The sequence below is a fragment of the Crinia signifera genome, chromosome 5, assembly GCF_055691185.1.
Source record: "Crinia signifera chromosome 5, ASM5569118v1, whole genome shotgun sequence".
Lineage (NCBI taxonomy): Eukaryota > Metazoa > Chordata > Amphibia > Anura > Myobatrachidae > Crinia > Crinia signifera.
In genome coordinates this window covers 64,618,199-64,639,825 of record NC_139221.1, presented here as the reverse complement: position 1 = coordinate 64,639,825, position 21,627 = coordinate 64,618,199, and the positions used below count along the sequence as shown (strand labels likewise).

At 42.5% G+C, this 21,627-nt stretch overlaps 1 protein-coding gene across 2 annotated transcripts in view; it reads right to left on the bottom strand.

Moving 5' to 3' along the window:
- The window catches only part of WWP1 (WW domain containing E3 ubiquitin protein ligase 1), a 99,300-nt gene that overhangs the window by 11,303 nt on the left and 66,370 nt on the right, over positions 1 to 21,627 (bottom strand). For both annotated transcript variants that reach the window (XM_083187358.1, XM_083187359.1), the window contains exons 9-17: positions 20,980 to 21,075; positions 16,348 to 16,522; positions 15,509 to 15,563; positions 15,347 to 15,431; positions 13,127 to 13,255; positions 7,580 to 7,652; positions 7,339 to 7,410; positions 6,189 to 6,277; positions 3,392 to 3,551 (exon numbers count right to left, since the gene is read on the bottom strand). In XM_083187358.1, the coding sequence (XP_083043484.1) occupies positions 3,392 to 3,551; positions 6,189 to 6,277; positions 7,339 to 7,410; positions 7,580 to 7,652; positions 13,127 to 13,255; positions 15,347 to 15,431; positions 15,509 to 15,563; positions 16,348 to 16,522; positions 20,980 to 21,075 (934 nt within the window). The remainder of the gene's footprint in view (positions 1 to 3,391; positions 3,552 to 6,188; positions 6,278 to 7,338; positions 7,411 to 7,579; positions 7,653 to 13,126; positions 13,256 to 15,346; positions 15,432 to 15,508; positions 15,564 to 16,347; positions 16,523 to 20,979; positions 21,076 to 21,627) is intronic.

Below are 21,627 nucleotides of genomic sequence, written 5' to 3'. Positions count from 1 at the left end.
TAATAATAATCACTGATAGTAGACACATGTAACATCACTTGCTCAGGTACTGCCCTAAGTACAAAGCAGGCAAATGGCAACATTTTTCTTCACGGCTGGGTCTAAAGCAGGGGTGGGAACCTTTTTGGGGACAAGGGCCGTTTGTATAGGCGAAAAATGCCTTTTGGGCCATAAATTAAAAAGAAAAAACACAAGTTCACCTGCGGCAGCCGTCCCACGCTCCGGCAGTTTAAGAATTGCTGGTCTGCGTGGTCCGACGGCTGTGCAGGGAGTCAAGTATAGGGGAAATCTCGAGAGAGTTTGGTAGCTCTTGTGAGATTTCCCCTGTACTTGACTCCCTCCGCAGCCGCCGGGCAGGTGGGTGGGCGGGCCAGACAGACCAGCTGCGGGGGCCGTATACGGCCCTCGGGCCGGAGGTTCCCCACCGCTGGTCTAAAGAATACAAATGTCAAAGTGATGACCCTGAAGTGCGCAGCCACGCGTTTCTCCCATATCAACCTTTTGCTTTATAACTGCTCTCAGCAGATAGCGGCTGTACTTGTGTATAGTGGGCGTTCAGACATAATGTGGAATAGCACAGTCTGTACGTACAAGATAAGCAATTCACACCACTTTGCTGTCAATGTCATTTTCAGCACTTAAAAAGCGGTGTCATGTCCATTTATCCTTTATGTGAAGCACTTACAAAAATAATAGCGTACCAACAGTCACAAAGCCCGAAGTACATGATAATACAATGCTAAACACATCCTTCTAGAAAAAGAAATCCTGTATGTATAGGTGGAAGAGTTACATTAACCCTTTGAGTCCAACATCTTTGAGAGATGCGCAAAACATCTGCTAAAAATTTCAGCATCCCTCACATTTGTTATATAAATTCAAATAAAAAAATGTTGTGTAAAAAAAAAAAAAAAAGAAAAAAAAAAAGAGATTTCCTTAATAAAATAAACATTCCAGGTCATTTTAATGAATACAAATCTTTGCTGGACAATTTTCACACCTATTTTGACAAATTCACTTGGCACTCAAAGGGTTAAGTATATTTGCATAATATACAAAGGGCGAGTTAATGGGGTTTTCTATGTATTTTTATTTAGAAACCGGCCACAAGATGGCGCCTGACAGCATTTTACTGCCATTTGGGTGCGATCATCGCCAGCGCCGACACTTCTCGCAGTCTCCTAAGCGTGTACCCAGCTCATTAAAAGAATTTGAATATGTTATGCAGATAAATTGTTCCTCCTAGTGAGTCCGAATAATATTTTTAATATGAACACTTACTAATTGTATAGTTGCTTGAGTGTAGGTGAGTGGGATGTGTTATTCAGCACACATCCCCAGAGCAATACATTTTGATTAGGCAGGTGTAAAAAAACCTTTTTTTTCCCTATATATTGCCATTGAGTTGCATAGAGACCGTCATTCTTCCGCTATACATTCCATATTGGAAAATGTCTGCTGGAGATTGAATCATTCATCCGGGCTGTAAACGTAAACAGATCCTGGTTGGTCGTGTGTGTGTGTGTGTTCTATTGTTCTTTTTCTGAGTTTTACGACTCCTCGGAATTCCCTAGAGTTCTCCCATCTAGGGACTGGCCAGGCCCATTACTGCTTGGCCTCCAAGATCAGAGGAGATCAGGCATATCCAGTGTGGATTGGTCGTAATACTTTTTTGTACATTTTTCAACACTCACGTCACAGACCATTTAATAGGATTTGATCCATAGCATTTGTACACCACCAAGAGTCTGCTCTTTCTTCTGTTGGCACTGTGCAAGGATGACAGACACAGGCTATAACAATGGCCATCCATCCACATGACCCTGTACACCTGAAGCCTGATTCTGGTTCACTCGCGAAAGCAAATTCTCTCTCTTAATGGACAAAACCAGGTGCACGGCAGGTGGGGCAGATGTAACATGTGTAGAGAGAGTTAGATTTGGGTGTTATTTTGTTTCTGTGCAGGGTAAATACTGACTGATTTATGTTTACACTGCAATATAAATATCAGTTTGAAGTACACCCCCCTCCCAAATCTAACTCTCTCTGCACTTGTTACATCAGCCCCACCTGCAGTGCACATGGCCTTGTGCATTAAAGATAGAACTAGCTTTTTGCGAGTGAACCAGAATCAGGGCCCTGATAACAATCCAATCCATGTTCAGTTGGACCAACATGAGGCACTGGGCTCCTGGTGTCCACACATGGGGCCTTATTCAGAGTTGATCGGTGTTGCGGGAATTTGTAATTTGGGTACTTATGTAGTATCTGGGCTGCCGATTTTGTGATTGTATGCCTTACCTTAAGGCATACAATCAGATGCGATGCGATGCGATTCGATGCGATTTTGCATAGGATTCAATGTTAAGAAGGTCCTGTTCATTTCCCCACTATCCAAGTGGGCATAGAGTTGATTTTATATAGCGTGGCGAGCGCAGCGAGCCACCGAGCCCGAAGCGTGGCGAGCGAAGCGAGCCCCGCGAGGGGACGCATATTTCTTAAAAAGTATTCTGTGTCCCCTTGCGGGGCTCGCTACGCTCGCCACGCTTCGGGCTCGGTGGCTCGCTACGCTCGCCACAGGTTTATATCCAACTCCATGCCCACTTGGATAGTGGGGAAAGGAAAAGGACCCCTTTTTCCCATTGAATTCTATGTTAAAATGGACTCAGACCATTTTAACATTGAATCCTATAGAAAAATCTTGACCATCGCATCGCATACGATTTGGTCGCATGCGATGCGATGCGATCCGATCCGATTTCTAAATCGGACGCCCAGATACTACATAAGTACCGTAATTTGTTTGATTAGTAAATGACTGCGCATGTATATGGATTGTAGTGTACACGCGGAAGCCAAAAAAGCGATAAAAATAGCGAAAATTACTAATTGCACTCTCCACGCAATTTGACTGACAGAAAGTCGCCTTTTAGGGTTGGTAACTGGCCGTTTTCATGGAGGGTTAGAAAAAATGCAGGCGTAGCCAGGCATTAAGAGGGTGTGTGATGTCAGCACTGGCCTCGATCAGCCTGTCTCTGTTGTAGAGTTGTGGAAGGGTCACACACATTTGCAGAATGGGGAGATCATTCGGTGGTGAGTGAATTGCGTATGGATGTGTGGCAGGATAGCGGATATTTTCACCATTTACACAGGGCGAGACTTCTGTCCGTCTTGGAGGCATTGCAGATAAGCGAGCAGGTCTGAATCAGGCCCATGGTGCCATAGGATGCCATTTGCATATGATCACACATGAGCAGCTTTTTTGTGCAATTTATATCCATATATACACGTCGGTTACATTTTCACCAAGAATGTTCTTTATGTGAAATAAACCAGGCAGACCTGACATTGCGTATGAATGAAGGAATCTGTGCAACAAATGAACACTTACCATTGCAATAAAGCGCCCTATGAAGCAGAAGTAGGACAGGTGATCGGGATTAATAGTGGACGCAGGGTTGATCTGCAGACAATAATTGCTTTTACCAGCATATTCAAACAAACAGTACATGGGATTTAGCACTTCATGGGAAAGCAGGAAAAACCATTCTCTGAAAGAAAAAAAAAAGAAAAAAACAATGACTGAATGATGTTTGAATGGCAACACTTTACTATTTTTAGATCTAAATAATGAAAAAGGGAAAACAACGCAGTGCAGTATACACTCTGCTGTCTGCAAATGAACAGCAGGTACCACACACTCAGCCAAGTATTATGAATCAGAGCAACCACAGGACAAAAACCCGGTGTCTACTGAATAAAGAGCAGAAGTGTGTAGTCACTGTATACTCATTTTTTTATCATGATATTTTTTTTCACCAAACAAGTTCTGACATCGGGGTGACTACAACAGCAGCATTAAAAGTGCCCTGAAAGTTCCCGTCATCCGGAGACTTCACCAGCTGACACAACGTTTCCCTTTTCTTTTAATTCCAATATGAAGGTTCACATAAGCCGGTCTACACCGGTGTTATTCCATGGATCATTTCTGCTGGTCTCAAGACCCCCATACAATAGTATGGTTTAGGCCTTTTTCCCTTGATTTTGACGCATCAAAAAGTGTCAAATCGTATGTCAATCACTTACGATAACAATCCGATGCATGGTCCCTTGCACATCGGATAGGGTGTGACTTTGCCATAAGTGTGGAATGTTGGACAATAACAGCTGTATTTTTAAAACAGCAATCATTTACAAGGCATAACAAGGCTGGTCTTGCTTTGTAAATGATTGCTGCTTTAAAAATGCAGCCGACCTCCCATACATTCAGCAGACTGAGGGGTGAGAAGTGTTATCTATCCCCATAAAGAACGTTATGAGCAAGGTGATAATGGTTCAGCCAATCAGCTCTTACCTGTCAATTTACAAATTGTAGCTGATTGGCTGAACCATTATCAACTTGCTCATAACGTTCTTTATGGGGATAGATAACACTTCTCAAAGCTTCATAAATTCACCCCTCAGACTCTATTACATAGACACGCCAGTATCTCACCTTGGTATTTTCAGATTCAATTTCTAAACCTATAAGAAACCCCTGACAGTTCAATTCAAATGAACAGCGTGGGTTATTCGTTATCAGAACAGAAAGGCAGCTGTAACAACATGGCCGGGTGGCAAGCTATATGAAAGAAGAAAGTAAAGGGCCCCTTACACTCGTGAGATTTTGTCAGATTTGACCCAATTCAGGTGGATTGGGTCACAGTGTAAGGGGCCTTTTAGACATTACTAGACCAAAGGAAACCTGTTCTTTACAATGTTGCAGAATGTAAGAACCCAGGTACACCCAGCCGGCTCACGTAGGGTTAGTTATGCCACCATAGGCACAGCAGTTCATTTCACATAGTAACATAGTAGTAACTTAGTAGTTTAGGTTGAAAGAAGACTTTCGTCCATCAAGTGCAACCTTGAGGGTGTTGTCTAGGTGTTAAGTCCCTTTTTGAATATTTTACCTCGATTCCACTTTGGGCTAAATGATGTTTATCGGTTGTACCCCTGGATGTTTTTACCCAATAAATGCTGGTCCAACCCTATTTTAAATGTATTTCTTATGTCTGCCGACACTCTGGAAGAGAGTCCCATACTTTTACTGGCGTAACCGTACAAAAGCCTTTTTGGAGTGTACAAAATCTTCTCGCCTCCAGCCTGAGGGCATGCCCACGTGCACTAGATTCCGGCCTCAAAGTAAATAGGGTGTCTGACAGTTGGTTACATTGTCCCCTGATATACATGTACATGTTAAGCATGTCTCCCCATAAACGTCTATTTTCCAGCGTAAACACCAGGCAATCTTTATAAAAATATAAACTATGATATTTTGCTGGCGTTACAAATTGATTTCAACTACCAAACATTTATCAGTTTAATTTAACATGCATGAATGTGTGTTGGTTATCTACAAGCTGTATATCAGTAATGAAGCATACGTTATATGTATAGATCTAGGGCACTAGGCTTTGACACCCAATCAGTTATATAAAAAATAAAACACAAGCTCTAGAACACTAGAGGGCACTATAGGATACCCGGTTGGGCCACTGTCCCATTCTCTCCCTTCTATAGTACAGCAATCTCACAGTTGCTAGCTATGCTTTTGTTGCATGTGTTGCATTGCATTTCTTCTGGAGGACACAGTGTACACATCCTTCCTGACCATCTTTAAAAATCACTATTTAACACAATGTTACTGTACAGTGTCCATTTTTACGGCAATTATCCAACAGCTGCTGCAGAAGATACAGGAGGGGTAAGTATTAAAAAAAAAAAAAGGGTACTTGTGTAGTTTCACGACGCCCGATATATCGGATGCGATATCGGCCTATATATCGATGCGATCTGAATCGATTTTTGACCTGTTCATAACCCCACTATACACTACGCATTGATTTTATATAGTGTGGCGAGCGCAGTAATCTGCATACACTCGCCACGCTTTATAAAATCAACTCCATGCGCAGTGGATAGTGGGGTTATGAACTGGTCAAAAATCGCTTCGGATCGCATAGATATATCGGCTGATATCGCATCCGATATATCGGGCGCTGTGAAACTACACAAGTACCAAAAAATGGATGCAGCGTGGGATCCCCTTGTCAGGGTCCCGTGTGTACTGCCCCCATTAGAAATACTGTACATAGCCGTATAAAAGTGTCAGACGTACAAGTTATATCCAACAGAAACAAAATTACCTGGCCAAACCGCCGTAATCTAAACCTTCTTCCCCTCTGAACATGACATATAATCGTCTTCTTAAATCATAAGGCTTCAATGCCATAATCTATGGGAAAAGAGGAGGACAATTATTCACAATCTACATTTCAGTCACTGAGCCAACACTTTTTATTAAAAAGAGGACAGTCCCACTAAAGGCATAAACACACGTAGCGATTAAGGACTATTTTCTAAGCGATCTGTCCAGATCACTTAGAAAGTAAGCACGGATCGCTTAGTGTGTACAGGCCAGTGAAGGCGATGCGCGGACCCATGTGTCGCTATCGCCCGACTACTGCACACAGCAGGGGCGGATTGGCCCACCGGCAAATCGGGCCATTTCCCGGTGCCCCTGGGCTGGCTGGGCCGCGGACCGCACAACAGCCGTGGTACTTTGCCCAAATCCATAATGGCTGCGGGAGGGCTGCTGCGCATGCGCGACAGCGCACAGCAACTCCCACGGGCCTTTCCCTTTTCCTCCCTACTGTTGCTGCTGCTCCCAGCATGGCTGAAGAAGCTCCGCCCGGCATCTGGAGGCACGGAGCAGAGAGCAGCAGGTATGTAATGAAGCACTCATTACATACATCACCACCCTTCCCCGCATTACATACACCACCGCCACCACCCTCCCTCCCCCCCCACATTACATACACCACCGCCGCTACCACCCCTCCCCCCGCCACCGCATTATATACACCACCTCCGTCCCAATCCGCCCCTGGCACACAGTCACAATCTAATCAAATCAGTAGTGTTCTCACTAGAGAACATTGGTCCGCACAGATCGTTCAGCACACATCTCATCGCATGTATCTTCAGAAAAAGCAAATGTGGTGCATGGTGTATGGGCACACAATGAATGGATATCACAATGCAGCCTCACCAAGAGCCAGATATACTTAAAGTCTTGGACAGTGATAAAGTTAAGAGACCATCCAATGAGCTCCTACCTTCCATTTATCAAACACAGCCTGTAACCTGGTTTATAGAAGCAGATTGGCTGGTAGTTTATCGCTCACCACTTTATCGCTCTCAAAGGCTTAGCACATTACAGCAAATTATGGAATGTTTTTTTCTCCTGTAACAGGACTAAAGTGGAGGTTTCTCAACTGCTCAGTAGAAGCTTACCTGTTGAAATGAGTCTTCAAACAGTGTCTGCCGGGACACGGTTATCTTCACATGGCTTGGCAATGCGTTAGACTGCAAAGAAGCGTAGACAAGAAAGAACCTCAGGTCTAGCAAGACAGACAGACAGCAGCATGTATTCAGACAGCATGCCCAATGCCCCTTTCCCATGGCAGTCCGCTGTGCTCTCTAGCCTCATGATATATTGCTGCATTATATAAATATAAAATCACAAAATCATTACCTGGCACAAGTAACGGAAATGAGCAAGCTTCCACCGAAAACTGCGTTCATAGGCAATCTGGGGCCCTTTTGTCCTGAGGCCACAAAGCAAACAGAAATGTAATTAGTGATGCAATGTAAAAACAACTGTATTTTCTTTTAATACACCATGCAGTATTTCACTACTGTACAGCTTGGTATGTGAACTTAGCCAGACCCCTCCCACAAGAACCCTTAATAGAACCCTTAATAGAACCCTTTTTGGATATCCAAGTAAATGCATGTGTGCCAGTCAGAGAGACACTAACTGCCATTGTTATTTCTTTTCTAGAAGCGGCTATGAGAACTACTGCCACAGACTGTATTCCCACTAATGCCGATTTATAATCCAAGAAATGTCCATCACAGCTAAACGCTTCACTGATGGTGCACATCCACCTACATGGAACAAGCAGCAGGTGTGTAATGGTTACTATGTACCCTGCACGGTCATGCATGCTTACTGTTACTAGGTAACTTTTGGCAATAGACATCAAGCGATACAAACATGCGTACACACACTGGGCGATGTATGATCTGATATTTATCACTAGCAGGTTCACAAGTGTGCACACCCAATATATCCGAACATGGTCATTACGTCTTATCGGAACAGCAATGTTGAGGTTCTTTTATTTATTGGCCAAGAAATACTAGCCCACCAACCAGCGTCTAGGTGACCTCATCCCTGGTTTGTCCTTAATAGTAAGTTGGGATCAGGGATGCGGGACACCAATCACCCAGAGCAGCACTCTAGTGAGAAGCTAAAGTGTTAGTGAGTTAATAAGAAATTAATGGAATTATTCAATGAAAAGCCTTTTTCCTTGCATGGCCATAGATTCCAGGAAAAGTGTTGGACCTGTGGGTTAACTAGCTCGTGGAACATGCGATGAGGGTAAATAGACCTACTTTCCAAAAATTTCTGTTTGAGTCTGCTGAAGGCTCAGACAGAAATCTGCAATAAGTTCAGACTGTGGGCTAATAGCAGGCAGCAACTGATTATTAACAGTTGTGTAACACAATGCGTGTGTAGTAAATATTGTTGTTTGTGCAACTTTTCTATTAAAATGTGCCATATTCACCAAACAAATGGATAAAATGATACGCTGCATGCCTATATTCAGTGAGTGAAACACAGAATACAGGCATGCTGCATATCATTTTAATCAGCAGAAGCAGCTTGTCCCTCATTTTGCAAACGAGACCCAATTTAATGGAAAGAGCCACAAGAAAAAGTCACCTGGTGCTACCAAATCAATCCAAAGAAGTGTTATTTAACACAAATGGAGGCTAGACGTACATGGATACATCTGTAGTAGATAACCTCACACACACTACATAACGTTGTAGGCAGTGTAGGGATTGGGGAGCTTGACGCTATATTCGGAGGATGTGACTACAACAACATGTTGAATGTATGCAGAGAAGAAAAAAATAAAATTAGCCATGCAGCATAAGAAGCTTCTGCCTTCTCTAGCAATACCATGCAGCCATAGAGGAGAAAGACATAGGACAGTGCTCCAGTCACTAGTCCCTGACAGCACATACCAGGGCTCATGCAGAGGTACTGTAGATCTAAACATGTTTTGTGGCTTATTTTACAAAAATCGCTGCACACATGGCACCCATGACTCCTTGTGCGAAGGGGTAGTGAACACTGTTGAAGTGCAGTAAGGTGTCTTCACACACAAAGTATCCGATACGGAGTACCAAACAGCAGCATATGCATCTGTGTGGAGGAGTTTCACTTGTGGCTGCTAGAACCTTGGTGCATGGTGCAAACCAATGATAACAGCCAGCTGTAGCATCTGATTGGCTGAATGCGCTATATCCCTCTCCATGATGCGAATATAAAAAAAATGCTGCGGTGGTTACTGCACAGGATTACCGTGACATGCGTGATCTGTCTGCAGTAATATAGTATGCAGTCAGATTGTAAAGGGGAAAAGCTGCTGATACTGTATTTGGGTCTTGATCGAATTTCATTATACAGGCTCCTCGTGACTTTATTACCTAATGACAGTGTGCAGTAAGTAGTGTGTATGCGTCGTGCACCAATTTTAATTATTTTCTACCCTGAATGTGAAGTCGCACCTCCTGTTTGCTGGAGAAAGGAGGTACATTTTGCTAAGCATGCAAACCTGGACGGTGCCGGACAGGGTCCCGACAGGCATTTACCCGACGTCGGGATCCCGACTGTCAAAACACAGACAGCCGGGTTCCCGATGGCCACCTGCTATTTTCCCTCGAGGGAGTCCACGACCCCCATAGAGGGTGAATAGAATAGGTGCAGGGGCTTAAGTTGCGCTCTCCATGCTGTCTGGGTCCGGCCAGCATGGGTAAAAATATATACATATATTTAAAAATATATTACATATATTTTTTCACTCAAAACACCTTTTAAGCTGGGTACAAATTAAGTGATATTTTAAACTAGATTGCACATTTTATCACTACCGAGAGATATTGTTTAAAATATCATCCGGTGTGAACACTCAATATCGTTAACAATGCACACTCCTGTGGGTCATTAACGATGTCCTCCTGCATGTACAGACGATGCCAACACACTACCTTTAGGCTTATGATTAGATGGCAATTGTGTCAGACTCCGCATGAGCTCTACGAAGTGAGAAACCATGAGTATATAACACAATGCATCTTACTAGAACGCCTTCCCTAACTCTTATCAGGCCATAACACTGCAGCATAGCGGGTAAGTAGATTGTTCCTGGACATAAACAAGGTGATGGGATGTACAGATATATGTACTCATACATTATACTACTGCCACAGTCACGTCAAACATCCCATCTCGGCACAATGTATGTGCCTCTTAATCAAACTACGTGATGCCATAATAAATTCACAAGGCTGTATTGAGTCATTTGATAAGCACTTGTATATCTGTGTGCAATAGAGTCTGCATAGAAAATGCAGTGATGCAGCAGATGCTGCTTTTTTTCCCTCCAAGTTCCGTTGTGCTTCATATACAGACTCAGTCGCACGCAGTCTACAAGTGATATACACAGACTACAACAGGTATATAATGTGAAGCGGTTTTACAGAACTGCAATTAAGTTGCCCATTCAAACGACAAACTGCTACACCACTATGCGTGGCTCCTTCATGCCAGAGATCTCTAGCCACAAGACATACTGAGGCGACATATAGGCATGACGTATGGATCTGTTCTGTACAAGTTACAGTAGATGCAGATCAGCAGTAAGGTCAAGGTGGCTGACGCTACTCCGAGCTACTTCCCCATATTCTGCTGCTCTGTAAAGCCATAGGAAAAGCAACTGCTGAATCAAATAAATATTCATTACTACCTACAAGTCATATTATACAGTAGGAGCCTGTCTCATCTGTCTTCCTTTGGCCATGGCTCAGGATGGCTCCCACTGTATATGTACATAGAGCTGGTGAAACGCTGACTCATTACAATTCATAGGCATTTTTTCTTCTATATGTGCTATGGATTCTATGAACAAAATGATCCTTGGGTTTAATAAAAAAACAATTGGAATTCCGTCTTTTCCATGAACAAAGCTACTCGGGAAACCAGATGATTGTTAGAACAATTAGCTTGGTTCACAAAGTGACTCATTAATATGCATTATGTTAATTGAGCATGTTACAGCTCAGGTCTGATGCATACACACAGCAAGTTTTCAGTTTGTGCTACCAGGAAAGTAGGCTGGTTCATTTCAGTGCAGTTAGGAAACCGCAGCTGGGATCCTGGCTAATCCATTACGTCTAATGAAGATACTAAACTATTGAAATCCGTCTAATTAAACAACAGTAAATGATGGTGCATGGATCCCCCGCCCTCAAAACAAAAAATAAAAAAAAATAATCTGTTGTTCAGACTTCAATTTACTGCTGAATACATCAAACAGGGGGCAAGGTGGAGAATGACTCAACATCTCCCAATATGCAATACTTCAAAGACATTTCATGAATGAATGATAAGTGCAGAATGTCTTCTGGGAGTTCTTGTTCCTAATCCTATGGGCAGGTGATGCAGTCTTTCTGACTTCTAAGTATATTTTAAGATGTCTTCATAAATGATACAAGTAGCTGTCAATGGTCATTAGTTATTATTTACCAGTATAGGCAAGCTCATCACAGTGGTGAAACAATTTCATTTACACAATCCAATTTTTTTGGGGGCCCATACATCAGTGGAGTATTGTGGTAAGGGGGATACCCTGTTCCCCCGATGCCTGGATCTGCCAAATCCAACATGTTTTAAACCTCGATTTGCCAATTATGACCAACAAATTACCAGGACCCCATGGCCCCAAACATATATAAAATTAAGGAGATTGTGTTTATATGTGCTTCTTAGATTCAGTTATGTGGTAAAGGACAGGGTTTGCTTCTGATTGTACATATTTTATGATTGGCAGCCACCAGCACTGGTTTTGTCCATTAATAATTAATCATAAATTATTTAAATTGGCTCTGCACCACCAACCCATGGCACCCCCTGCAAGTGTCCTGAGTCACCCCAGTGAGCCACGGCACACAGTTTGGGAACCACTGATGTAGTGTTTTTTTTTTTGCCAATTCCCAGACGGGTCACAATTATCCATGTCGGACAGCCGAAGCTTTAGATAGCTGATCGTCAGCATGGTGAATTAGATGTACAGTGTGGCCCTTGCAACGGGTGTAAATTATATTTTGGAGAGAGAGTTGAAGTTGAGAAGTTGCCGATAAAATTCGAACTTTCCTTTTTTTTTTTTTTTAGCACAGCTTGTAAAATGACAATAAGATTAAATATTAAATATCTCCCCCTAGCTTATTACTCGCTTCCAGTTGCTCAGTTACCAGATGACTGGCTCCTGCTCTTCATTACGTTAAATTCATTGTTTATTCGAATTTTGTGCATAATTGCGAGTCTTTTTTTTATTACATTTTTACATATTTGTGGACTTTATAGACTGCCAAAACTGAAATAAAAAAAATAAAAACGGTCAGAAATCAATGAAAGCAGCATGTGCCAGTTTCTCAAACACAGAGGAGATGAAAATGTCAGTGTGAAACAAAGCAGCCGATGGAATGAGCCAAACAGAAAAAAAAATGAAATGTTTTACAGACAGCAAATGAAGAGATATACACGTGTTCTATGTATATTCTTCACAATAAAATATAGCATGAATAAGCCAATTACCCATGTCCTGTCTACTGGGCACATGTGCTGTAAGTGAATATCGCCGTTATATAGATGTGCATAGCAACCACTGTTATGTGTTAGGCCTGGGACACACATGTGTAGTTCGGGTGGTAAGCGAATTGCATTAAATCGACAAGAGACGGCACACAGCTTTTTGCTACTGTTGTCATCATGCAGTTCGCAAAAAAAAAGCAGCTGTGAATAATTTTGCAGCTTTGATTTTGCTGTTGAAAAAAAACTGAAATAAAAAACATTTGTGTGTTCCTAAGCTTTGTGTTCAGATGATTTATTAACACTAGATGTGTTCCAGTTTGGACTTGACTGGTGATCATACTTCCCATTACTTACACCGATGACTTTCCAGTCCGGGGGTCATTGAAAGTGGTGGTCTTTGTGTTGTGATCTACAAAGTACTTTACTCCCTCTCTTGTGTACCGGATTTCCCAGCCCTCTGGTAAAGGGTCCTCATTTTGTAAACTGTGGGGAGGGAGCAGCCATCAACACAACAAGAAAATAAATAAAATACACAATCTATATACGGTCATTATTTATCTCCTAATAATTTTATTAGAAGAAATCATTGTTTGTTCATATGTATGCAGAACTAAACATTTAAATATTAATATACGCTGCTATTATTATTCAGTATTGTTATTATTGATAGCATTTACTTCGATACTGCCAATGTATTACAACGGATATGTTCCCAAAGAGATAAATGATTTGTAATTTGTTAATCAAAGGGAAACCTATATTCTAAACACATCCCAGGGATATCAGACTAGTAATTCTAGAGCAAGCAACTTAGGATGCTAGGTTTCATGCTACTCAAACATAATAATAATAATAATAATAATAATAAAGACAATCCCTCTAGCATTATGTGTAAGCACTGTGGACCTTACTGGAAACAGCTGCTGCACTAAAAAGCTCCCTAAAGTATAGGGTAACCTCTGGTATAATTGAGGAAGGAAATATTGCACAATATACAGTAGTTCATATATGCAAATGCAGGGGGGGTTCTCGTTGCACAGAAACACCCCTCCTCTTGACAAGTGCCTTAAATTATGACAATAACAACGGTATATAATATGATTACTAGGGCTGGCGCCACATCATCCAGTGTAAGGGACAGCGATCAGCTGTTGCACATGCCCAGTGGTAGCAGCTTCTTCTAACACATTTACTGTATGTGTGAATCTGAGCCCTCAATCAGTGCACTGGACCAGAGAGCAGCTACCAAAAGGAAGAGACAAGAGCCCTCCCATGAAGTGGAAGATTGTAAGCTTAAAAATTGCAGTGCTGGTTCGATTATGTTTGTGTATTTATTTATTATGATAGGTTTAACCTTTTCCTGACCATTTTTCTTATTAAAATGTTTGAAACAGTTTGAAAATACTGTTTTATTATTAAACAGTACAGATGGTCTATAGTATATAGACCATCTGTACTGTTTAATAATAAAACAGTATTCCATACAGTTGAGTATCCAGTGTACAAAAAGACCAATTTCCAGGGCTGTTACCACTTCCCCAGCCACCCGGACTTACTCCAATGTGCTGCAGAGTGTGAGATTTTAGATTACATTTGGAAACCCCCATCTAAAAAGCCTGCATCAGTCACTGGTTCACATAAAAGCAGCCGGTGAGGCCTTTGCTGAAAGTCCAAGGTAAAAATTGTAGCTCACTTTAAATATATATCCAAACATATACCTAGGACATAGATTGGATTTAGCATCGAGTACAAGCTGTTACCTTCCAGTAAATATGTAAATAAGGCAGTTTAGTATGGTAATCAGTCTGGCTAACATGCTAATCTGCTTCTTCTGCTCAAAAGATAGCGGTCTCAGGGGTAGATTTATTAAGCTTGGTGAAGTGATAACAGGTCTGGTTTTTATCACCGGCCAATCAGCTCCTACCTGTCATTTTTCAATGGCCGGTGATAAAAACCAGACACTTTATCACTTCACGAGCTTAATAAATCTGCCCCTCAGTGAGAAGCAATGATGAGGAAAAGGCTGCCTTCATATCTGCTCATTCCGCACCTCTCTGAGGCGAACTTTAATCTGGTAAAGATTTTGTAGCATGGGACAGGTCCTCTCTTTATCCATAAACGCTAACTGCATATTTGGAGGCAAAAAACTATAACAAATAATGTTGTTTGATAAATGATATTAGTTGTGCTCATTGCTATATTGTACACAGAATGGAGGCTTTTTTTCAGGACTTCATGGGAAAATGGGTGATGTAGTCCCCCACACAGTATTGCACAGTGCACACAACTGCCTCGTGCCTCTTTGATGTCATCAGTGACAGGTCCATGCTACTGTTATAGGCAGGCTAGCCACGTCTCATTAGTTATATACCATTGCCTGTTCCTGCGGTTATACCAGCGACAGAGATAAGAATGACTTGTTTCGGTATGTGCACAGCAATAGGTGAAATGTTTGCATTTCAGAAATAAAATGTCGCCACTTCTTTTCCTGAACTGGAACATGGAATGGAGCAATGTGATGGGACACTTCTATCCAATAACACGGGTGTAGAAGGAATTTTAGGACATTCTTACCCTTGAGTTCGAGGATCTTCCCACTGAGTTGTTTTTGTATTATGATTCACAAAATATACCCGATCTGTAGAGTCCACTCTTCTTTCTGGAAAACAGATATAGTGTCTTGCCACATGCCCTGCGTCAAAGATGTTCATAAATACCACTGTAATATTCCCTTACCCCATCCTGGTGGCAATGGACCCAGGGGATCATTCTCTGCTGATAACATTGACGCCTAGAGTTGAACAACATGAATATTACAATTAGAGATGCGCAGTTTAGACTCAAGTCAACCCAATAAATTGAATTGATTCCATACTCTTCAGGTTTGGAAACAAGGTAACACATATTATCATGCTGAAGTATAATGGTATACTGTTTCAGAAGAAAAACTCAAAACTTCCAACCACAGGTAACATATTTTTGCACCAATCAGTGACCAGTAAATGCAGTAAATGATGGACTACTCAGACAGCTTATATCACTTACGGTCAGGGAATTTGAGGGAACGGCATGTTCTAAGAAAAGTACCAATCATGTTACAGGCTGTGGACCAGATGCACTAAGCTTCAAAAGTGATAATGGAGAGTGATAAACAACCAGCCAATCAGCTCCTACCTGCCATGTCATAGACTGTGTTTGAAAATGTCAGGCAGGAGCTGATTGGTTAGTTATTTATCACTCTCAATGTTATCACTTTTGAAGCTTAATGCATCTGGCCCTGTGCTTGAAAAATGTCAGAAGCCGATTGGCCAGTACTATAGCTCTCTCCATGGCTTAGCACATATGCCTCAAAGTTACAGATGTTTATATGGCATGTCGATATTCCATGTAATACCAGAAATGGTGTTGGTAGAAATATGAAATCACTCAAAACAGAATGTTATCTACATTTACTAGAATAAATGCATGTAAATATGGATGCATGTACAAAGAACACAAATGTGACAAATGGCAGAATGAGCAGGTTAATGCACAAACTGACTGCTGTAATACAGTACAGTACGGATAATATTTACTGAATAGAGGTATCGCTGGTTGAACTGCTGCATAGCTCCCTGGAGTTGATTACGTTGCGACTGCCATTGTTCAAAATTTCGGACTGACTCCATGGTAGGCCTCTGCCATGTCGTGGTTCTGGTGTTATGGTCAACATAGTAAACTCTTCCACGGTCATCAACCCTTCTTTCCCAACTGCAAGACACAGACATGCTTGGTATGTTTAGGGATTGTAAAGTAAAGATGGGCATTTGTCTACGCTCACATGGTGAAAAAAAACAAACTTTGTTATTGCTTCACTAAAACCCTAAACATTTTCATTAAACCTCTGAAAGGGTTAGATATTAGTATCAATTGAACAGGCTTTGATAACATGTATTAAATACCTTAAAATAATGCTTGTAAGTACCAAGGTGCATTTATAATTCAAAACAATAACACACAGCGTTGAAAGGGATGAAAACTACCAGGAACGGTGTTCATTCTCTAGATCAGGGGTCCTCAAACTATTTTTGCCCCAGCAAGTGACTGCAGAAGGTCATCACATCACATGTGTAGTCAGCAGACAGCACATACATGGCAGCATTGTGGAGGCACAAAATGATGGCAGGAGTCTAAAATATAAGACAATTCATTAGATATTTCAGACTCCTTGAATCAATGACTGAGATTAGAGAAGTCATCAGCCTGGCGGTCAGCAACATGGAGTCGCGACCCCATGCTGAGAAGGTCAGGACCCACAGTTTGAGAACCGCTGCTCTAGAGCAGTGGTTCTCAACCTCGGTCCTCAGGACAGTGCACGTTTTCCAGGTCACCCGGCAGGTTCACAGGGGCACTCATTATTCACTGACACATTTTAAAAGATCCGCAGGCGGTGCAAATTACTTCACATGTGAGACCGTGTGGAGACCTGGAAAACGTGAACTTGGGAGGACCGAGGTTGAGAACCACTGTTCTTGAGTGTAATTTGCATTAAAGATTAGAAGAGGGACAAAATCATTTAAGTGTGGTCATAGCACTTCCCCCTATATCTCATACCAGCAGGAAGCATCACAAAGTACATGCCCAGCTTATATTGACACTGGTTAACAAAAGATTTTTAGGAACAGGCTGTCCATACCAACTGAAGCCTGATGAATGGTGGAAGTAATCCATCAAGCAAATTGCTTGGAAGGTTTTGTGTACATGACCTGTTGCAAAACTCTAATAAGAGTCCTCTTCATCTGTTGATAGTTCATAGTTGAAAACATCACATTTAATTGCAAAACCAGGAGAACACTCTTGGATAAAAAAAAAGGTTGATAGAAGGACAGCCCCATTCTCAAAAACATGAGATAGGGAGACCAAAAACACATCTCTGAAAACCCCTCAGCAGTCTGAATCACTTTCCCATGCAAACCCTTTGCTCTAAGGACCTTCAAGTTCAACTGAGATGCCAATACCTTTAGGTCAACCTTCCTTCTATCTGAAGGGAAACTCTCAGATGAAGGGTCTATAGACTCAGATTAAAAATCCTCACGGCTGAGAAAACCTGTTACTAAATTGTCTACAGCTTAAATGATTGAGTAAAACTGCAAATTCTGGACCATCTCAAAGGTCAAGACCACCTTTCCCAGGACACTCTAAGAATAGACACATTTAGTAATTACCGGTGAAGCTAAAACTTTACTTAACTCTGTGACGAAAATGATCCTGTCCCCCAACAGAAACCAACTGTTTCAGTCAGGCATTGTTTAGGAGCCCCTGGAAAACTATACACTAGGTTGTAATTAAGTTTGACTTCTTATAATGGACAATCCAACTATGGAGTTTCAGCACATGGGTATGAAGCAAACAGAGAAGTGCCCTTTATAAAGAGTTTGTACAGGTAAGGAATGAGTTTAAACCCCCATTGCCATCATCACCAGACCACATGGATGCACCCTTTGTTGGGAATCCGGATAATGAATCACAAAGGCTGCTCCCTTAATGAGTTGTGCCACATAAGCACGACTGATGTGCATGTGAGCTGTGAGTTCAAGTACTTTAAGGGCTGGCCTCAAAAGGATTTGCTCTTCACTCCACCAGAAATACAAAAAGGACCACACCTAGGATCCCAACAAGTAGTAACTAACAAATAGACAACAAGTAGTAGTAACTGTTGCCTAACAATGACCTAATCCAATTCTAGAACAAATAAGATCCCAACAGAAAAAGGAATGGATTCCAGCATCTTCTTTGCTTCCATATCTGCTTTCAAGGACTTCAACCACAGAGTATGATTTGCAGAAAGCTCGTAATAGCAAATTCCTATATGCTAATGACACCCAAATCTACTTCTCCTCTCCTTTTCTGTCCCCCACTGTTCTCTCTCAGGTTTCCAACTGCCTCTCTGCCATCTCCTCCTGGATGTCTGAGAGATTTCTGAAGCTGAATATGGACAAAACCGAACTTATTATCTTTCCCCCACCCAGGGCTATGCCCCCTGCTAATATCTCTATCACTGTTAACAACACCATCATCTCCCCCATTCCCCAACTCCGCTGCCTGGGTGTCACTCTTGACTCCTCCCTCTCCTTTGCACCCCACATCCAAGCCCTGGCCCAATCTTGTCGGTTCCAGTTATGCAACATTGCTCGCATCAGGCCTTTTCTCTCACAGAGTGTAACTAAGCTTATCATCCACTCACTGGCCATCTCACGGCTCGACTACTGCAATGTTCTCCTCACCGGCCTCGCTCGCCAACTGGCTCCTCTCCAATCTGTCCTAAACTCTGCAGCCAGGCTTATCTTCCTCTCCCGCCGCTCTAATTCTGCCACTTCCCTTCAACAAAATCTGCACTGGCTCCCATTCCCCTACAGAATCCTCTTCAAACACCTCACACTCACATACAGGGCCATCTCTAATTCCATTGCTCCATATATCTCTAACCTCATCTCCATTCATACACCCTCCCGCCCTCTACGGTCGGCCGACGACTGTCGTCTCTCCTCCACCCTGATCACTGCTTCCCACGCTAGAGTACAGGACTTTGCCCATGCTGCACCCCTTTAGTGGGATGCACTCCCTCGCTCCAGTAGACTCTCCCCGACCTTGCAAAGCTTCAAACGGGCACTGAAAACTCACCTATTCATCAAAGCGTACCCTTCCACAGCATAAACTAGTCCTGCATAAACTAGCTGGTTCTCCGACCCCTTGCCTGTTCACATCCTGCTGTTTAGCCACCACCCACTTGCTTGCACCTCTTGCAATCTGTCTGTCTCCCCTTCCTACTAGATTGTAAGCTCCTCCGAGCAGGGCCCTCTTCCCTCCTGTTGTCAAAGCCCTCTTCTCTTCACATTTCACTCACAGCTCTCCCATACTCAAACACTCAGTGACCATCTTCGTCCGCATACTCATCTCCATCATTGGCCTCAAGCCTCTAGTTGTATGTTAATTGAGTCCTCACTACTTATATTTAAGCTGTAATGTGTATTGAACTGTGGCGCTCTTTACTTATACTCCATTTTATTTATTTATTCAATGTAATACTGTTTTGTCTCCCTGTACTGTTCCTTTGTACGGCGCTGCGAAACACTAGTGGCGCATTATAAATAAAATCATAATAATAATTCTTGCTCCTGCATGTTTGGCTAAGGTGCCATAGTAAAAGCCTTAATCTAGTCACGAGAGGCACCAACCATGATAGCCAGGGATTATCACCTAGCTATATCCTCAGCAGTACGAGTATACATGGATAAATGTCTACATTCTCTCAAGATAGTTGAATTATGAAGCATGTTTTCTATATTGAGGGGAGCTAATTCAGAAATGATTGCACTGCTGCAAATTCGCAGGCCGGGCCATAATGAAAAGGATGGCCTTGTGCATGCGTAGGGCTGGTAGTACGTATGTGCAAAGCCATTCTGAGATAAAATTATGCTACCTTTCTTTTCATCGCTGGCCGTATGCAAGTTGACTGAAGCCGGTGTTTGGGGGCGGTAACTGGCCGTTTTCTGGGAGTGTCAGGGAAAACGCAGGCATGCACAGGTGTTTAAGTGTGAGTCTTGTAAAGTCAGCTTCGGCCCCCGAACGGCTTGTTTCTACCGCAGCTACCAAATTCTGGGCTATGCGCAGACTGCGCACACTAGAAAAATCATTTGCTGGGGAGCGTCTTGCATATAGATTAGCTCAGGGCTGGGCAATTGCAGCCCTCCAGATGTTGAGGAACTACACATCCCAGCATGCCCTGCATCAGTTTCAGCATGGCCACATAGCAAAACTAGTGCAAAGCATCCTGGGATGTGTAGTTCCTCAACATCTGGAGGGCCGCAATTGCCCAGCCCTGGATTAGCTGCTAATCGGCAATCAGTGTAATTTCCGCAAACCATTCGCTTGCCTTGCACAGCAATTCCCAGGCTCGCACAGGATGGGATTTCACACTGGCTGGACCGCAATTATCTGATCACAGAGCTCTGCAAATAAGCAGCCCAGCGATCAGGTCTAAGTAACCACCAGAGTTTTATCTAGCACCTAATTCTATTGGTGCAAACACTGCAGAACATGTGTGCGTTCTATAAATTACTGGTAATAAAATAATAGTAATTATTCTGCTTTTTGATAATGACAATCATTTAGATTTTTGAAGTCTATGGGTTCAACATCCTAAGCACAAAATGATTGCAAGGGCTTACCCAGGTGGTAAAGGCTGTGGCCGTTCCCATGTTGTAGTCCTTGTGTTGTGATCAACGTAATAAGTTCTACCATGAGGATCCTTCCTCTGTTCCCATCTATAAACAAAATAACATTTCAATGGGTCTTCATCATACATGTTCTATATGTTAATATGCACGGACGGTATAATGCAGGCATGTCCAAACTGTGGCACTCCAGATGTTGTAAAACTACATATCCCAGCATGCCTTGCCATAGTTTTAGCATTACCTAATTGTAAAACTGTGGCAAGGCATGATGGGACTTGTAGTTTCATAACAGCGGGAGGGCCATAGTTTGAACATGCCTGGCATAATGGTTAGCATTACTGCCTTCCAGCACTGAGGTTATGGGTTCTGTGCCCACCTTGGCTTTAACTGTGTGGAGTTTGTATATTCTGTCTGTGCTTGCGTGAGCTACCTCCGGGTACTCTGGTTTCCTCCCACAATCCCAAAAATCTACTTTTAGGTTAATGGTCTCCCAATAAAATTAGCCCTAATGTGAATGTGTGTGTGTGTACACATGTGGTAGGGACTATAGAGTGCAAGCTCCATTGGGGAAGGGACTGGATGTGAATGGCCAAAAAGTCTCTGCAAAGCGCTGCAGAACATGTGTACGTTCTATAAATA